The sequence below is a fragment of the Chaetura pelagica genome, unplaced genomic scaffold, assembly GCF_000747805.2.
Source record: "Chaetura pelagica isolate M959 unplaced genomic scaffold, ChaPel_1.0 scaffold53, whole genome shotgun sequence".
Taxonomy (NCBI): Eukaryota; Metazoa; Chordata; class Aves; order Apodiformes; family Apodidae; genus Chaetura; species Chaetura pelagica.
The window spans coordinates 4,300,088-4,315,246 of record NW_009952880.1 but is presented as its reverse complement, the minus strand read 5'-3'; the positions used below and the strand labels follow the sequence as shown (position 1 = coordinate 4,315,246).

The window sequence follows — 15,159 nt, the reverse complement described above, 5'->3', positions numbered from 1 at the left end:
ACCTTCTCTTGCTGGCTCCTCAAGCACTTATGGCAGGAAGCTGTTGTCAAAGCACTGCAGAAATCTTCTAGATTGTTTGAGCCTTGCTGTCTTGTTCTTCCAGCACACATCAGCTGTTAATATCACATACTGAATTCCCCGCTCCTAGTTTGAACTATGAAGTTACTTTTTACTCCCATTCCTAATATTGATAATATTTACTTAAGAAGTAACTATATTTTGTATACAAATGTATAAAATTTAATTATAAATAGGAGCACATTGTCTCAGGTATTAGCATAGTTTTCATTATAGAACCTGAAACTGTAAAGGTGTTTGTTCTAACAACACCAAAAGTCTCCATTTTTCAGACAGAAAATAACTGAATAATTGAGAAAGGAACTTACACAAGTTACCTTGGAATCATTGGCACTGGTGGGAACCTAGTGCAGGTATTTTTGGTTCCACCTATTCCCCCACTCATTAGATTATCTTCAGCCACTAACCTAATTTATAAGGCTTGGCTCCACATCCACATTTAGGGTTCAATACAACCGATTTCAAAGTTCAGCCCAGAGATACAACCTTTATCAGCATTTAAATATCCACAGAGTATTTGGACATAAGAACTTAGCCCAAATTTAATTCAAACAGAAATTTATTTAAGGTAAATGCATTAAAAGAAACTAAACTGAAGAAGACTCTCTTTTGCATTTCTTTTTCATAAAAATTAATGCTTACGCAGTGTGATTAAATGCAGAGAGCCAAATTCTTAGGATACTTGATAAGGATACTCACGTGTAGTTTCAGTTCCACGGAGGCCCTCACTAGCAGCATTTGAGTATATAGCAAATACAGCTATCTGGTATTCAGTTAAAGACATCAGGTTTTTCAGAACTGCTGTTGATAAGCTTCCATCTACCACAACCTGTTTAGAAGAAAATTCAACTTAACAGACATAATGCAAACTAACTGTATTACCATCTAATCAATCAACCAATCCCTCTTTCAGGAATTTTTACACTGTCATTGAAGAATCAATGTTCTGAAGTTCGACTCAAATAAAATTTGCTTTGCTCCCTTTATTGTAGAGTGAGGTGTCTGAAAAAAGCAACCATATGCATAATCAAAATGTTTAGCTGACATAATTAGCCATTTAAAACAAAGGAATTCCTTAGATAAATGAAATGTATGGAATACAATTTAAGAGTGTATATTGGGTACTTCTTGAGTAATTAGTACATCATAATGACTATTCTTTTAGTACTATATATGTACATATAGAGTACTTGAAATTGACATTACATGTCTTTGCTAAAAAAGCTTCTACAAAATGATATAAAATATATCTTTAGTTAAATCTTTTTGCTCTTCTGCTCTTCCCTTCAATTTTCTAAGTTGTCAGCTGAAGCCAAAAGCTTGTTCTACTACATTTTTCCACATTTCCAAAATGCTTAAGTCCTATTCAAAGAAACTCCCCTCTCAAAATTCCAGTGACTAGCTTCAGACAACTCAAAATATACACCCGTATTCTCTTATTTTCATTAATTATTTTTTCTTGGAACTGAAAACCTGCCTTGCCTTCCCATCAGCTCCTACTTCTTCTTTTCTTGTAAACAGAATGGTGCAGGTAAGCTCTACAGAACTGGGCCAAGTAACCATATTTATAAGCAAAAATGCAGGCAGCTCACCCCACCCTCCAAAAGTGCTCACTGTTATAGCACATTTACTTTAAATCACACGACAGAAAACAGCTTGACTGCTACTTAATCTTCACCACCATCCCCCTGTGATCATATCTCCTTTCTTCACTGGGCTTCAGAGCCCACACAGGGAATTTCAGGGCAGATTTAAATAACATTATGGGTTTTCTGTCTGGTTAGCTCTTGCTGTTGGTAGTAAAATCTTGTGAGAAGTTTTCCCTCCTATTACCTCTTCTGGTTGTCCTCCTCGAGTGGGATAATACACAACCCTGTATTTTTCCACTTTGCCTGGTGCATGGGTCCAGCTAACCCGGAATCCTCTAGCTGTTACCTCAGATGTGACCAAATCCGAAGGTGTGCCAAGTGAGGCAGCAATTGTTCCTGGGTTAAAGACAACACAGATTTTTTTTATTCCCCTCTGCAAAATAATTATTTGGTTTGCTGCATTTGCTGAAGCTCCAAAAGTCGCTCCTCATCAGAAAATAATTGGCTACTGCACATTTATTTAGGCTATTTTAAATGGAAACAAAGAATTACTAATAACAATGAGAACTGCACTTGGAGTTTCTACTGGGATTAAGCCTCCCTGGTCTTTCATAAACCTTTATATGAAAGAGACAAAAATACAAAACTAAGACTTCCCTGTCCTCCTTCCCATCACTCTTTCAAGCCCTTTCTGGGCTTTTCTTTCAGGCTGCCTTCCTCCCAGTCACAAAAAACATCCAAGTACATATACAGCTGTGATCTCCTGTGCTCCTCTGCAGGTTGGAAGCTGATGTGCCACCTGTCAGCAGACTGAAGAGATGCAGTGAATGGTCACTTTCTGTGGCAACCATCCCTTTCCACAAAAATGTCTCCATAGATTTTTCCATCCTTTTCCCTCTCCGACTGCTTACTGCTTATTCCCAACTAACTTCTTACTCCCCCCACAAGACATAGATAATGTTCTGCATTTCTTCCAGTTTCTAGGTGAACAGAACATTTTCATTGCATAGGTAGAAATATGTGTGAAGACAACCTTCCTTACTGATACACATTACAAGCTTATTGAAAAATCACTCAGCATTTCTGTGATACTACAGAATCACACACCAAGCAATACCAACAACATTCACTGAAGCCTTTCAGAAAGAATTTCCTCAAGTCAGACTATTTCTGTCACAAACTGGAACATTTGTTCATAGCAGAAAAGCTAAAAAATATTGTAATCAGAGAAGGCTTTCTTTATATATAAACAATTTACTTCACCATCATCTTTTCTTATGCTTTTAAATAAGAACGAAAGAAAAAATCCATCATCAGGAAGGGATAAAATAATCTTAAAAGTGAAAATTTTGAAACTTACGAGGTAATAAGAACAGTAAGTTAAGAAATGGAAATCTCAGCACAAATGTAACAATTCCATGAGAAGCTGTTAAACTAATTCATCCCCAAACCTGTGTATTATTAAAAAAAAATAAATCCTTACCCACAACCTAGATATAGCTACAGCAGAATTAACGTAACTGTAATATTTACCATTATCAATGACAGAGAACAAAATATCAAAGACACCAAAGCAAAAATACAGCAAACCTAGGAAAATAACTTCCCTGACAGTGCACTTGCTTGTGAGCAGAAGAATATACAGCATGAGTCAAGTGCCAAAAGCCAGCTTAGAACTGCAGGTATTTAGAATAGGATTTGTAGCTCTAAGTTCACATTAAGTTACATTAGACCTTGTTTCTCACTTACCTTTGATTTCCTTTTCCTGTTCCTCTACTCGTGAGCAGACTGTTCTGGTAAGACCTTCAACAATGGTATGCATGAAGTTGAAGTCAGCAACGTTGTAGACATGTGTGCTGTCAGGTTCAGAGGCAATCTCTTTGAGCTCATTTATATCTGCATTCTTTACACCTTTCATTGGAAAGAAATACAAAGAAAAATATTGCAACAACAACAATATATTGTATGCACAGGGACTGATTAAAAAAATACCAAAATCCAATTATTTCTTTTTGTTTTAATGACCAACTAGAAGTTGATCTGTTGTTAAGATGTTCTTTCAAGATGTTTATTTCTGCCAGGGTGACTTGCATATTTTCAGCTGTCTCCTGATAATGTAGCATCCATGTATATATAGCAGCAAAGAGTTGGAGAATATATTAAAGACTTAACCCAATAACAATAGTTAACAGATACAGACAGAAAAGAGCACTTCCTTAGACTGGAACAGATACAAATAGACCAGAACATAACGGGACACAATATATGGATACAGCAGAATACACACCAATAGCAAACAGCTCTATGCCAGCATCCCGTAGGTTTTTAGCAGGAGGGATAACATCATCTTGAGATTTCCCATCAGTGATCAGTATACCAATTTTAGATACTCCAGGTCTTGCACCTGCCTCAGGCCTAAAGCTGTTTTCCAAAATGTAAGTTAAGGCAAGACCTAAAAAAGGAAACATTTTACAAGACTTTAAAAGGGAATAACATCCATCAATTTTGCTAATATCAAAATGTTTGTCTTTCCATCAATTTAAAAATCCTGAGAAACATTTTAATGAAAAGTAGGTATCAAAGAAGAGCTTATTTCATGACAGATTAAATTTCAGCAAGCAACCTAAACTACTGAGAAGGTGACTCTAATCTTTAGCAGTCTTTTGGTCAATCAATGTATTTTGAATTGATCATGGAAACCTAAACTTATCTTCCTGTGAATGTATCTTTTCTTTCTTACTCCACAAAGCTTGTATAGGAAGTCCCCTCTCCTTCTACCTGCATCACTTATATAAAAGTACAAACTGTGGATAGCTTAGTAAATCCCCATATTATATACAATCTTAGTTTAATTTGCTTGTTCTTTCCAAGCTGAAGAAAAGCTTATATAAATCTTAGGGATAATCTGATTTTAATCCTGCTAATTGTCTCAGGACAAGCTTCCATGTCTCAATTAAATTCCATCTGAATACTCTCTGAAGTATCCCACAGCAAAGGTTTATAACTCACCACCTTCTAACATCCGTATTAAATAATTATGATAACTTACTACTTGCTACCTCACAATAATCTCATTTCTAGAATCATACTAGAGTTCTTCTGGCCCTTGTCCCACTGCAATCACTCCTCCTACCAAATAAAGGCTGTCACAGAAAGTAAAAGACTCTTTCACATTCTTTCTCCACATCCCTCCCCCCCACCAAAAAGAGAAAAAAAAGACAGCAGCAATTTACTTAAAGCCATGTCTGGGTGTTCAGATATATCATTCCCCTGGCAAGCCAGTCAATATTGCTAACTGCTGCTTTGATGATACTGGAGTTGTATTCAGAGACATTGCTTTTCCCAGGTTGATAGATATCCCCCTTTTATACACCACTATGTGTCCACTAAGTGTCTTCTGGGGCCTCAGTGCTCTAACTACTAAAAGGTCAATGGAAATCTAAAAGCCCCAGGTGATCATTTGAAAAGTCACTATTGCCAACTGTCAGGTATTAAAATAACATTCTTTTCTTCCCCAGAATAAAGCCCTGTGCATTAACATTATGAATGGATTTTGCATTTTCTTCCTAGCAGGTAAAAGATTTTACTTCTAGCGCAGTGTTCAAGTACCCTGAGCTTTACGAGACTCTGCCCCGAAAGATTCCCAGAGAAGCCAGTGAGACAACCACTGCAGAAGACACTCCACTGACATTGGATAAAGCCATGAGCAAGCTGCAAAAATCCTTTTCACCCTTCATAACAAGCACTAAAGCCTCTTAGCCTGTGCAGCAGAACACGTTTTGCCAGAAGCCAAAGCAGGCACTGTACCTGTTAAGGTGTTCCCCCCCTTATAGGGCAGGTTCCGGACTGCATCCAAAACGGCATCTTTGGTGCCGTAGGCATTCAAGTGCCACTCGATGCGGGGGTCGCCGCTGTACTGCGCCAGGCCTGAGAGACAAGGAATCAAGGCAATCCATCAAGACGTGAAAGGTGAGGGGTTTTTTCAAGCATCTATACTTCATGCACTTCGTTACCAACAGCTGACCAGAGTACACCTTCCATCATACAGTAGCTTTACTACCATACTAGAAAAATCGCGTTGCTTGACGCCAAAAATTAGTATGAAGTTGTTCTTAGTGGCAACTCCCCAATTCATTTGCAAAGCTTGTCTTTCAAATGCTAAGGGAAGAAAATAAGGAGTACACAACTTTTACAGAATTTAGTAGGATTCCAATACATTTATTTTTTAAATAGAACAATTTTATTTAACATACCTTTGAACAGAATATAAGTAGGAGAACAGAAATATAACATTTAAGCCAGTTTAAACCTAGAGAAAAGCCATCCATTGGCACATTCTTTCTTTGAAAATTAACCTGCAAGGGTTTGATCTAACATTGGCTGAAGTCAGTGTGACTGTGTCCACTTTTTTTTTTTTTCTCTAGTGACACTGTATTAGAGTTTACTTGAGCCAAGTATCACAGTAAACTGTGAGGAATTAATAATTAATACTACAAACATTCCAGCAGTATTAATCTTACGACAGAAGTGTTAGTTTCAGGTGAGGATGAATATTGGACAAATAAGTAGCATTAAGATGTTAATTGTCCTGAAATAGTGACACTTTTACATTGCTACAGAAATATTAAGAAAAAAAACCACAGCATCTTACCTACTCTTGTTTTCTCAGATCCCACATTGAAAGCAGAAACCAGATTTTCCAGGAACAGTCGAACAAGTCTGAAATTGAATCTGCCAATACTCCAAGAACCATCTACCAGTATCACAATATCTGCAATTGCTGGAGTTTTACAGGTAAATAGGCTTCCTGTAAATTATTCAAATGAAAAATATATTGTTAATTCAACAATAAACAGTAACACAATAAATGCATACCTTCCTCCTCCCACTAAGCCTAATACTTAAAAATTTCTTCCCTGGATGAAGTGAGAAATAAGTAAAATCACTAAACACATTTGTTCAACATTAAGTAATAGAACAACTTGGCCATAATCTACTTCAGTGCTTTCATTAAGCTGTTCAAAATTACTATTGGGAGACCCACGAAAAAGAAATACTGCTTCTAAAACTACAATATCTAAGAAAGAAACTGCCACATAACCCAACCAAACCAGCAGTTTTCCATTTCCAAGGATACACATACACAGTTCATGACAATTAACCTCAGGTGCAGACAGTGCCGAGAGAGCTACCTAGACATGCAGACATCCAAAAGAGTTACCAAGACCCCTTTTAGAGCCAACATAGAAAAGCAGGTGTTCCTCTACATTTCTACAACTCTGTAGGAAAACTTCTTTAGCTGCCATTATATACTTCTGAAGTTAGAAGTGAATCCCTCCTGGGAGTCTAGAGTAAATCTGAAGGTCAGTTGCATTAAGCTGTAATAAACCTAAGTCGGAGGCACTCCATACAGCAAAGGTAAAATGCAAAGACCTCAGATTCAAATTCACAATATCTATGAGAATCAGCAGCACATGAAGATTTAGCCTTACAGATATATGGAAAAGTATACAAAAATAAAAGAGTATTTTAAAAGCAACAGAAAAGATCTAATGAGAAATAGCAGAGATGCATATTAATCATCTCTAAGGTTTAACCAATGGGGAAATCAGAGGAAATGGGAGTAGAGATTAGACACAAGTTGCAAGATAAGCCAACAGGAAAGTCTTTAGGGATCCAGATTCTTGACAAATTGAGAAGCCTAAGCAGAAGTGTCATATTCAGTTAGAGAAAATGACAGGAAGGGAAAAGAAATGAAGTTTCCATAACCTCAGACAGAATTTCCACATTCCACAGAGGTGGCTGTATGACTGTAAAAGTAAGGTTGCTAAAATACTGGATTCATATTGTAGAGAGGGAAAATTAATGAGTGATGTCATCCAGATATACCAAACAGAAGTTTGTTTGAAGTACAAAAATAGCAAACTCCCCACCAGATTGACTACTGACTATGGATGAAAGTAGGAAAGTCAAAGTGAACATGGTAGTAGAAATGCAACAAAAACCATTTAGAGTTGAAAATCATGTCCTTGAACACAGTAAGAACCCTGCAGATTAGTAAACTGCAGCCCAACTTTTATCACCATTTTTTTCAGAATCCACTACTTATGTTAGTTGACAAAGCAAACACCTAAGGTGGTACTAACAGGAATCACTACGTACGTTGTTAGAAATAAACTGATCTTGAGCAGAGATGCTCAGTGAATAAAATAAAAAATTAAGTGAGAAATAAACAAAAACATGCTTGCATTAGCTCACAAATAGCTCTCCTGTTACAGAGAGGGAAAAAAACAATACTATTAGCAACTTAAACCTTTAACACAATATTACTGACAATCTTTTCATTAAATACAAAATAATAGTCTAACAGGCTAAAACAATCTGCTGTGCAATAATTAAAGATTCATACTGTGTGTAAATACACTGAGCAAGAAACCCAATCCACAGAGTTACAGTTAATGTCTTAAACGTGCACTAAAAATGTTTTTAGAAGAGTAGAGAACATTTCCTACGTGCAGCTAGCAGTACAGAGCAAGTTCTAAGCACATGACAAAAATTCCACTTACAAAGATGCCAAAACAAATATTTTATTTTAGCTTTTACAGTACAAGACAATGCTATTTGAATTGGCAACACATTTTAATGTATAAACACTGGGGAACATTTAGTAAGCATCAGAAAAATGATCTTGAATTGGAAGATTAATCCAAAAGAGGTCCAAATCTTTCTGTCACTGAAGTCAACAGGAAAACTTCCTTTGATTTCAGCAAGACTGGAATATTTTTTGTGATTTCATAGGAACTTACTGGTCATGGCAAAATTAACGTTCTAAATATCTTTGCCAAATAAACTTCCTCTAATTAGTCTTCGTTACTTGCAGGATTTGCCTTCCATTAATATACAGTTCAATTGTGCCATTCTCACACTGCCCATAATTAGCTCCTTAAACTTCAAAAGAACTGTTGGCAGAGTACATTCAACTCGACACCAGTAAGAATGATTGAATTGGACCCCTGATTCACATCCAAGCAGCTGTACTAAAGCACAGATGTACCTTTTTGGTTTGAATCCAGCAGTTTAATTATTTAGCCCAATGAGGATAACAGGATTTGTGTGGCTGTTTTTCCCTTCTCTACTTCTCAAATCTTATGCTTACTATGAAACCCAGTTAATACCCCAGGTCTTACCCATATCAAGCTTTGCCTATTAGGCTTATTTAACCCTGTACTGATGGTTTTGTGAATAAAACCTTTTATTGGTTATAGCAAATCCATTCAGTGAAGCAAAACCCAAAGAATAAAGAAAACAATAACGACATTCCTTTCAATATTTTATTTCCACATCATCAGATCAGTGCATAGTACAACCCAATTATTTTTTTGTTAAGAAAGCATGTGTGGTTTTTGATCCAAGATTGTACTGCAATGTCACAGAATGTGAAAATTTGATTCATTCTTCGTAGATAGGAGATACTTGTTGAATCTTTTCTGCATAAAACATTTAGGTTTGTTACTTCTGTACACCCACTATTTGCTTAAGTTTTCTCCTTGTTGTACTTAATAGAATTGTAGAAAGTTCCCTAAAATGGAATAAACAACAGTGAGATATTAAACAGAATAACATGCTGTATAGAAATCTTTAAAACCTGATAGGAATAAAAACACTATATCATCTTAGTTTATAAGGTTAGACTAAAAGACACAGCCTGTAGCAAATAATTTATGCACCCCACAGAGATCAGCCAGTTTCCATTACCACTTCTAGCAAATGCCTTTTTCAGTAATCTTTCCATACATGGTCATGAATTCCTATAGGATTTGAGGATAATCTTGAACATTTCAAGTACCTAAACATAACTTTAATAGGCAATTTACTCAAATATATTTCTTAAAGAGGGATCACAGCATACAATTCCATATTGAAAAAGCTCCCAACACTCAGTGTTTTATCCCACCACAAGTTTCAATAGTGTGATCAGGTTGCACATATTTCCCTTTTACTTGGTTATCATGAAAACTGTAGTGAGAGAGAAGATGCCCCTTCCCTCTGAATTATACAATACTCACCAGTCTCAAGAGCAGGACAGCAGGAAGAAGACCAGTTACTCAACCTCATATAAGGTTTCCTAATGTTATATAGATTGCATTATTCTGCTTCAAGTGCTGCATTCCACAACAAACAATAGTACTGCCTGTGATTTTTAAGTCAGAGCAAATTAGAGAATTGCCAACATCCGTAAGTCAGAAAATGAGCTTACATGTTCTACACCAGCAACTATCTCCAGTGCATCCACCTCCAGTGGGTGGAGGAGTTTGATGGGGAGAAAGTAAAAAATTAATGGACTTTCTATAACAATTTTACTATCTCCTTAGCTTTATTTGGCAGAAAAATTGCACAAACCCTGCTTCAGTATTGCCAACACTCCTATCATCATCACAAATTTTGGTTCTTTTGTTGCTGGGAAATCTTTCAAAGAACAACCAGCATTAAAGGAATTTTGTATCCACCAAAGTCACCAGCCCTTGATCCCTCAAGGGATCCCTCAAGACATTGAAGGTGATGCATTTGCTTGCAATTCCAATGTGCAAGTGCTATGGCACTATCAAGACCCATGTCAGAATTTGGCTGAGGGTGAAGCTAATGAAAGCAATGCTAAAAAAAAGAACTAGCTAGAACTTTCTTGGACAGAGGGAGAGTTACTGGAGCCTGTGAAATGTGACCGCTGAGATGTCCTATTGAATGGAATGGAGTGTAGAGTAAGGACTGGGAGGGGCTCTGGCAGCACAGGGGATGCTCAGAACAAAGCAAGGTCTTCAAGCTTCTGACCACCTCTCCAAGGCCACATTTTCAACCTGCTGTTATTCTTTCACACATACATCCAGTAACCAAATAAAAAACAGTAAGCCTTACTTAGACACAAACACAAAACTAATGTTTTTTAGACCAGACTAGCATCTCTGACTCTTGGAGTCAACACTACTACTCTTAGAAAATTCTTTGAAAGGCAAAGGGAGAAGCAGTAAACACAGGCACTGCCACACAGGAGGACTGAATGCCTCAGAAGAACCAGTTAAATCTGCAGGCAGTTATGATACATTTTGCAGAAACACATTTGATATTTTGACTCCCCTTGGTATGGAGCTCTGTTCTCATTTTCAAGAGCCAAAACACACACTTCTTCTGCTAAAAGAACTTAAGACTATAATTCTTTCTGAGTCTGCAGCATGTAGTTTCCTTTCTTACTGTCACAGTGGAAAAGTCGAATAATATATGTGGAAGGAGAGGAAGAAAGTTCAAGTAGAGGCCACTAATAATACAGCATGAATGGAAGACTCATTTGCAGGAGAACAAAGAACAAAAGGCACGAAGCTTGATAATAGAAGTGAAAAACACCTTAGGAACAAAGCATGAATGACAGAGAATTGTCAGCCCTTCCCAGTGATTGACATCACCACAGCCTAACAGAAGTGCCACTGAGGACAAGGGCAATATACACCTACATCAGCAAAATGCCACTTCTTTTTAAAAAGGGATTAAAAAAACACAGGGACATGTGGCAGAGTTCAGCTCCGAGATTCAGCAACTCACTAGCCCACACTTTGACTATGATCTTCTTGCACTGTGCTGGTGATATCATCATTGCACTTAGACCTCAGTGTAACACATCCCATATGTCAGGCTATGGACCAGACAAATGCATACAACATAACTGCTTTTCTTTGAACTAGATCCAACCATAGCTTGAATTTGAAGGATTCTATACTGGAACATCATTAGGTTGAAAGAGCAGCCCAACTAGGCTAGAAGTTTGTCCCTGCTAACTGAAAAACAACAACAACAAAACACAAAATAAAATAAAGCAGCCAGCCCTTTCCCATGCATCTTGTTCTGACCCAGGAAATTAATATAGCCTAACTGGCAGGCCCACAAATTTGTTATTTGGAGGAGTTGGAATATTAAGATTTATTGATTCTGTTGTGTCTAAACTTACCACATTTGACTTTGGATACTGTAGTTCAATAATTTTGCTTCTTTCAAAAAGTACACAGCAATAAATAAATTTTATTACTTAAAGGACACCTTTGGAATTTAAAGCCACAAAAGTAATTAAAGCAGTAGCTTATAAAACACATTGATTGCCTACATGTGCTAGTGATAAAGTGAAGTGTGAGAGAAGGAAGCGTGCAGCCGTTTTCTGTGCACCTTTCCAGACACACTCAGTGATAGTCGTACTTAGCAGCAAGCTTAGAAAAACTTTTACAGCTCTCTTCCTCTATTTTAACTATTTAATTTATTTGAGAGACAGAATAAATATAGAAGGTAGCTACGGAAGTAAGTGCTGATGTTTCCTGGCAGGCCACTGCTGATTGGTAGCACTGAAGCACCTTATGTTGGCAGCAGCTTCTCAAAGAGCTGCACTAAATTCTCTTGGTCCGTGTACCTAGATAGAAAAAAATGCTTTAAAATCCCCCTGCATTTAAACTGAGAGTTCAAAACATTTATTTTCATTTCTCTTCCAATAGGCAACACATCAACACAGAACAAAGCTGAAATCTTTCCTGAAACTCAGACAAGATACTGTGTCCATTTAGCCATAATTGACTGTGGTCCATCACCCTCCTGTAAAGTACATGAAACCTAAGAAACTCTCCTGCAGCTTTCAGTGATAATTCTCTGCTTCTCTTTGCTCTCAGTTCTGCATCTGAGTGCTTTAATGCTTTAAATGAAACAGTTGTCTCAAAGTCTAAATGACTTTTCAAGGTGGAGAACTGTAATTTTTTATTAATATGGTCATATTTATCCACCATTCCTATGTAACAAATATGCCAGGATTTAAGAGAGTTACTTTTCCCTTTGCTTTAGTAAAGTACAAAATCCCCAAGACATTTTTCTCTGGCTATCTAGAATGTTGTTATTCAGGGGCTGCAGACAAAACTGGCACTCAGAAATCTTCAGCATTTATTAAGCTCTATGTATAAATCCTTCTAAGCCATGACAAAGAGCTGCTCTGTGCCTGAGCTTGTAGCTAACTTAAAGCTTTAACACAACAGGTAAAGTAAGAGAAAGGAGCCTGCCTGAGAGAACCAGCTACACATCTATGAAAGTCATGAACACAGAAATAATGAAAAAGCAGTTGAGGCAAACTGCTACATCACTGTCACATTACAGCCCAGCATTATAGATCCAGGTACATATGATGCTGTGTCCAGAAAAAGAAGTCTGTCCTGTACAGTTACAGGGCAGAAGACTTTCAAATTTAAGTCCCTATTTTGTATTCAAGCATTTCTTAAAATGATATTATCATAATGTAACCAATGTATATTCTTGTGTAAATAAAAATGTGTGGTGTTCTTCAGAAGCATCACTAATTTTGGATGTTGTGTGTCAGTCCACAAAAGCTTGGAATGAAATTTGTGCCTTCTCAAATGCAACAATTCATCCATTGTCCAATTAGCAGAGATGACTGAGTGAACACCCTCTTCTGAAAAATCTCTGACTCCTAGAATCACAGGGTAGTGGAGAGGGAAAGAGACCTCTTGAGACTGTCCAGCCTAACTGCCTTGCCCAAAGCAGGGGCAACAACAGCAGACTGCTGCAGACCACGTCCAGTCACACATGCAGATAATGCCCATAGCTCAAGTAACCTGCTCCAGTGTTTGGCCATTTCACAGTAAAAAACGTGCTTTCCTTGATTAAATGGAATTTACAGTTATCTCAGTTTGTGGCCACTTGGCTTTTGACTAGATGTCACTGAGGAGACTCTGGATCTGCCTTCTTTACTCCTTCCAATGTCTATTTTTACATGTTGGAAAGATATCCCTTGAACCTGCTGTCCTCCAGGCTGAACAGTCCAGCTGTCCCAGCCCCTCCTCTTAGGAAATACGTTCCAAGATCTTAATCATCTTTGTGGCCCTTCACTGGACTCACTCCAGTAAGTTCACATCTTTCCTCACTGGATTGCCAGCCCAGCACTGGACATAGAACTCCACATGTAGGCTTTCCAGGGCTGAGCAGAGGAAATCATCACCTCCCTCAACCTGCAGACATCTTTCTTCTGAATGCAACCCACAAAGCCTTTGCTGCAAGAGTGCATTGCTGGCTTACGATCAACTTTTTGCCCACCAAGTCCCCCCACAGCCTTTTCTGCAAAGCTGCTTTCCAGCCAGTCCATTGCCAGCATGTTCCGGTGCCTGGGGTTATTCCTCCTCAGAGGCAGGACGTTGTACTTCCCTTTGCTGAACAGCATAAGGTCCCATTTCTCCAGCCTGCTGAGGATACTCTGAATGGCAGCATAACCCACAGTTGCATCAGCCATTTCTCCCAGTTTTGCATCATCTGCAAACTTGCTGAGTGTACCCTCTTTCCCATCATACCAGTCCTCCCATGATTTTAGGTTCTCATCTCCCTCCCACGTCATTCCTACCTTAAAGCTCTTCTTGGCAGGCTGACCAGCCTGTTTGGAAACAGGATTTTGCCCTACTTAGTCAGATGGATTACAACTTTTCCAAGCAGCTATTAAGCCTCAAAGAGGGTGCCACTGTCAGAGAAACCTAAACCCTGTCACTGATAGCAGCTACAGAACTGACTTTTGACCTATAGGATCTGCCCAGCCCTCCTCAAGCCCTTTTCCCTCAGAAGTGGGAGCAAGAAGGCCACCTAAACTCATATTCCCTTGACCATTGCCTCCAGAGCCATGTAGTTGAGAGCGTGCCACCCAATGCAAAGAGACTCTGGCAACAGGACTTCTGTAATTAGTTTCTATATATTTAATTCCTAATCTCTTAAAATAAAATCCTGCCCTCTCCCTGGAAGTGATCAAGACCAGGTTGGATGGGGCTCTCAGCAACCTTGTCTAGTGGCAGGTGTCCCTCCTCATGGCAGGGGGGTTGGAACTAGATGATCTTTAAGGTCCCTTCCAATCCAAACCATTCGATGATTCAATGTGCTAGTAACCAAAAGTAGACAAATATCAAAACAAAGAAAGTCTTCCCTGGAGGATTTGATTATGGATGTCTCAATGAGTATTTAGAAGAAACATCCCAAAACCCTGTGCCACCATATTGCATTGAAGTACTGGCTAAGCAGCAATAAACACACCACAGATCTCTTTTCCTAACTGAGCATTTAAGATAAGGTTTGATTTTGTTTTTTCTCTAGTTCACAGACTCAAATTCCTCTTATCCACTGAAGTAATTATAACTGGCCATAAACAAATCACTAAATAACCATGTTGTATATTTTTCCAGTCAGGCAGATCACCCTGATGTCTTCAAGCCTGCTATGTCTCTTTCTGTAAATTTCTTCCATTCTCTTACTATTTTTTTATCTTGTACTTACAGTCCCACCCAGACAGATAAAAAATACATACAGGCACATCAGTTATGTGATATTTTATATGGTGGATAAAGAAATTTTTAAATTACAGAAGGACTAATAATAAATCTTAAAATACTTTACTGAATATTTTCTTTCATTCAATGCCATTTACAGC

The 15,159-nt window shown here is 38.0% G+C and overlaps 1 protein-coding gene across 1 annotated transcript in view; it reads right to left on the bottom strand.

The window, feature by feature from the left end:
* COL14A1 (collagen, type XIV, alpha 1) overlaps nt 1-15,159 on the bottom strand; it is a 121,528-nt gene that overhangs the window by 81,338 nt on the left and 25,031 nt on the right. Inside the window, exons 5-10 of the mRNA XM_009995374.1 lie at nt 6,319-6,474; nt 5,475-5,594; nt 3,955-4,119; nt 3,417-3,578; nt 1,912-2,063; nt 778-907 (exon numbers count right to left, since the gene is read on the bottom strand). Coding sequence (XP_009993676.1) covers nt 778-907; nt 1,912-2,063; nt 3,417-3,578; nt 3,955-4,119; nt 5,475-5,594; nt 6,319-6,474 — 885 coding nt within the window. The remainder of the gene's footprint in view (nt 1-777; nt 908-1,911; nt 2,064-3,416; nt 3,579-3,954; nt 4,120-5,474; nt 5,595-6,318; nt 6,475-15,159) is intronic.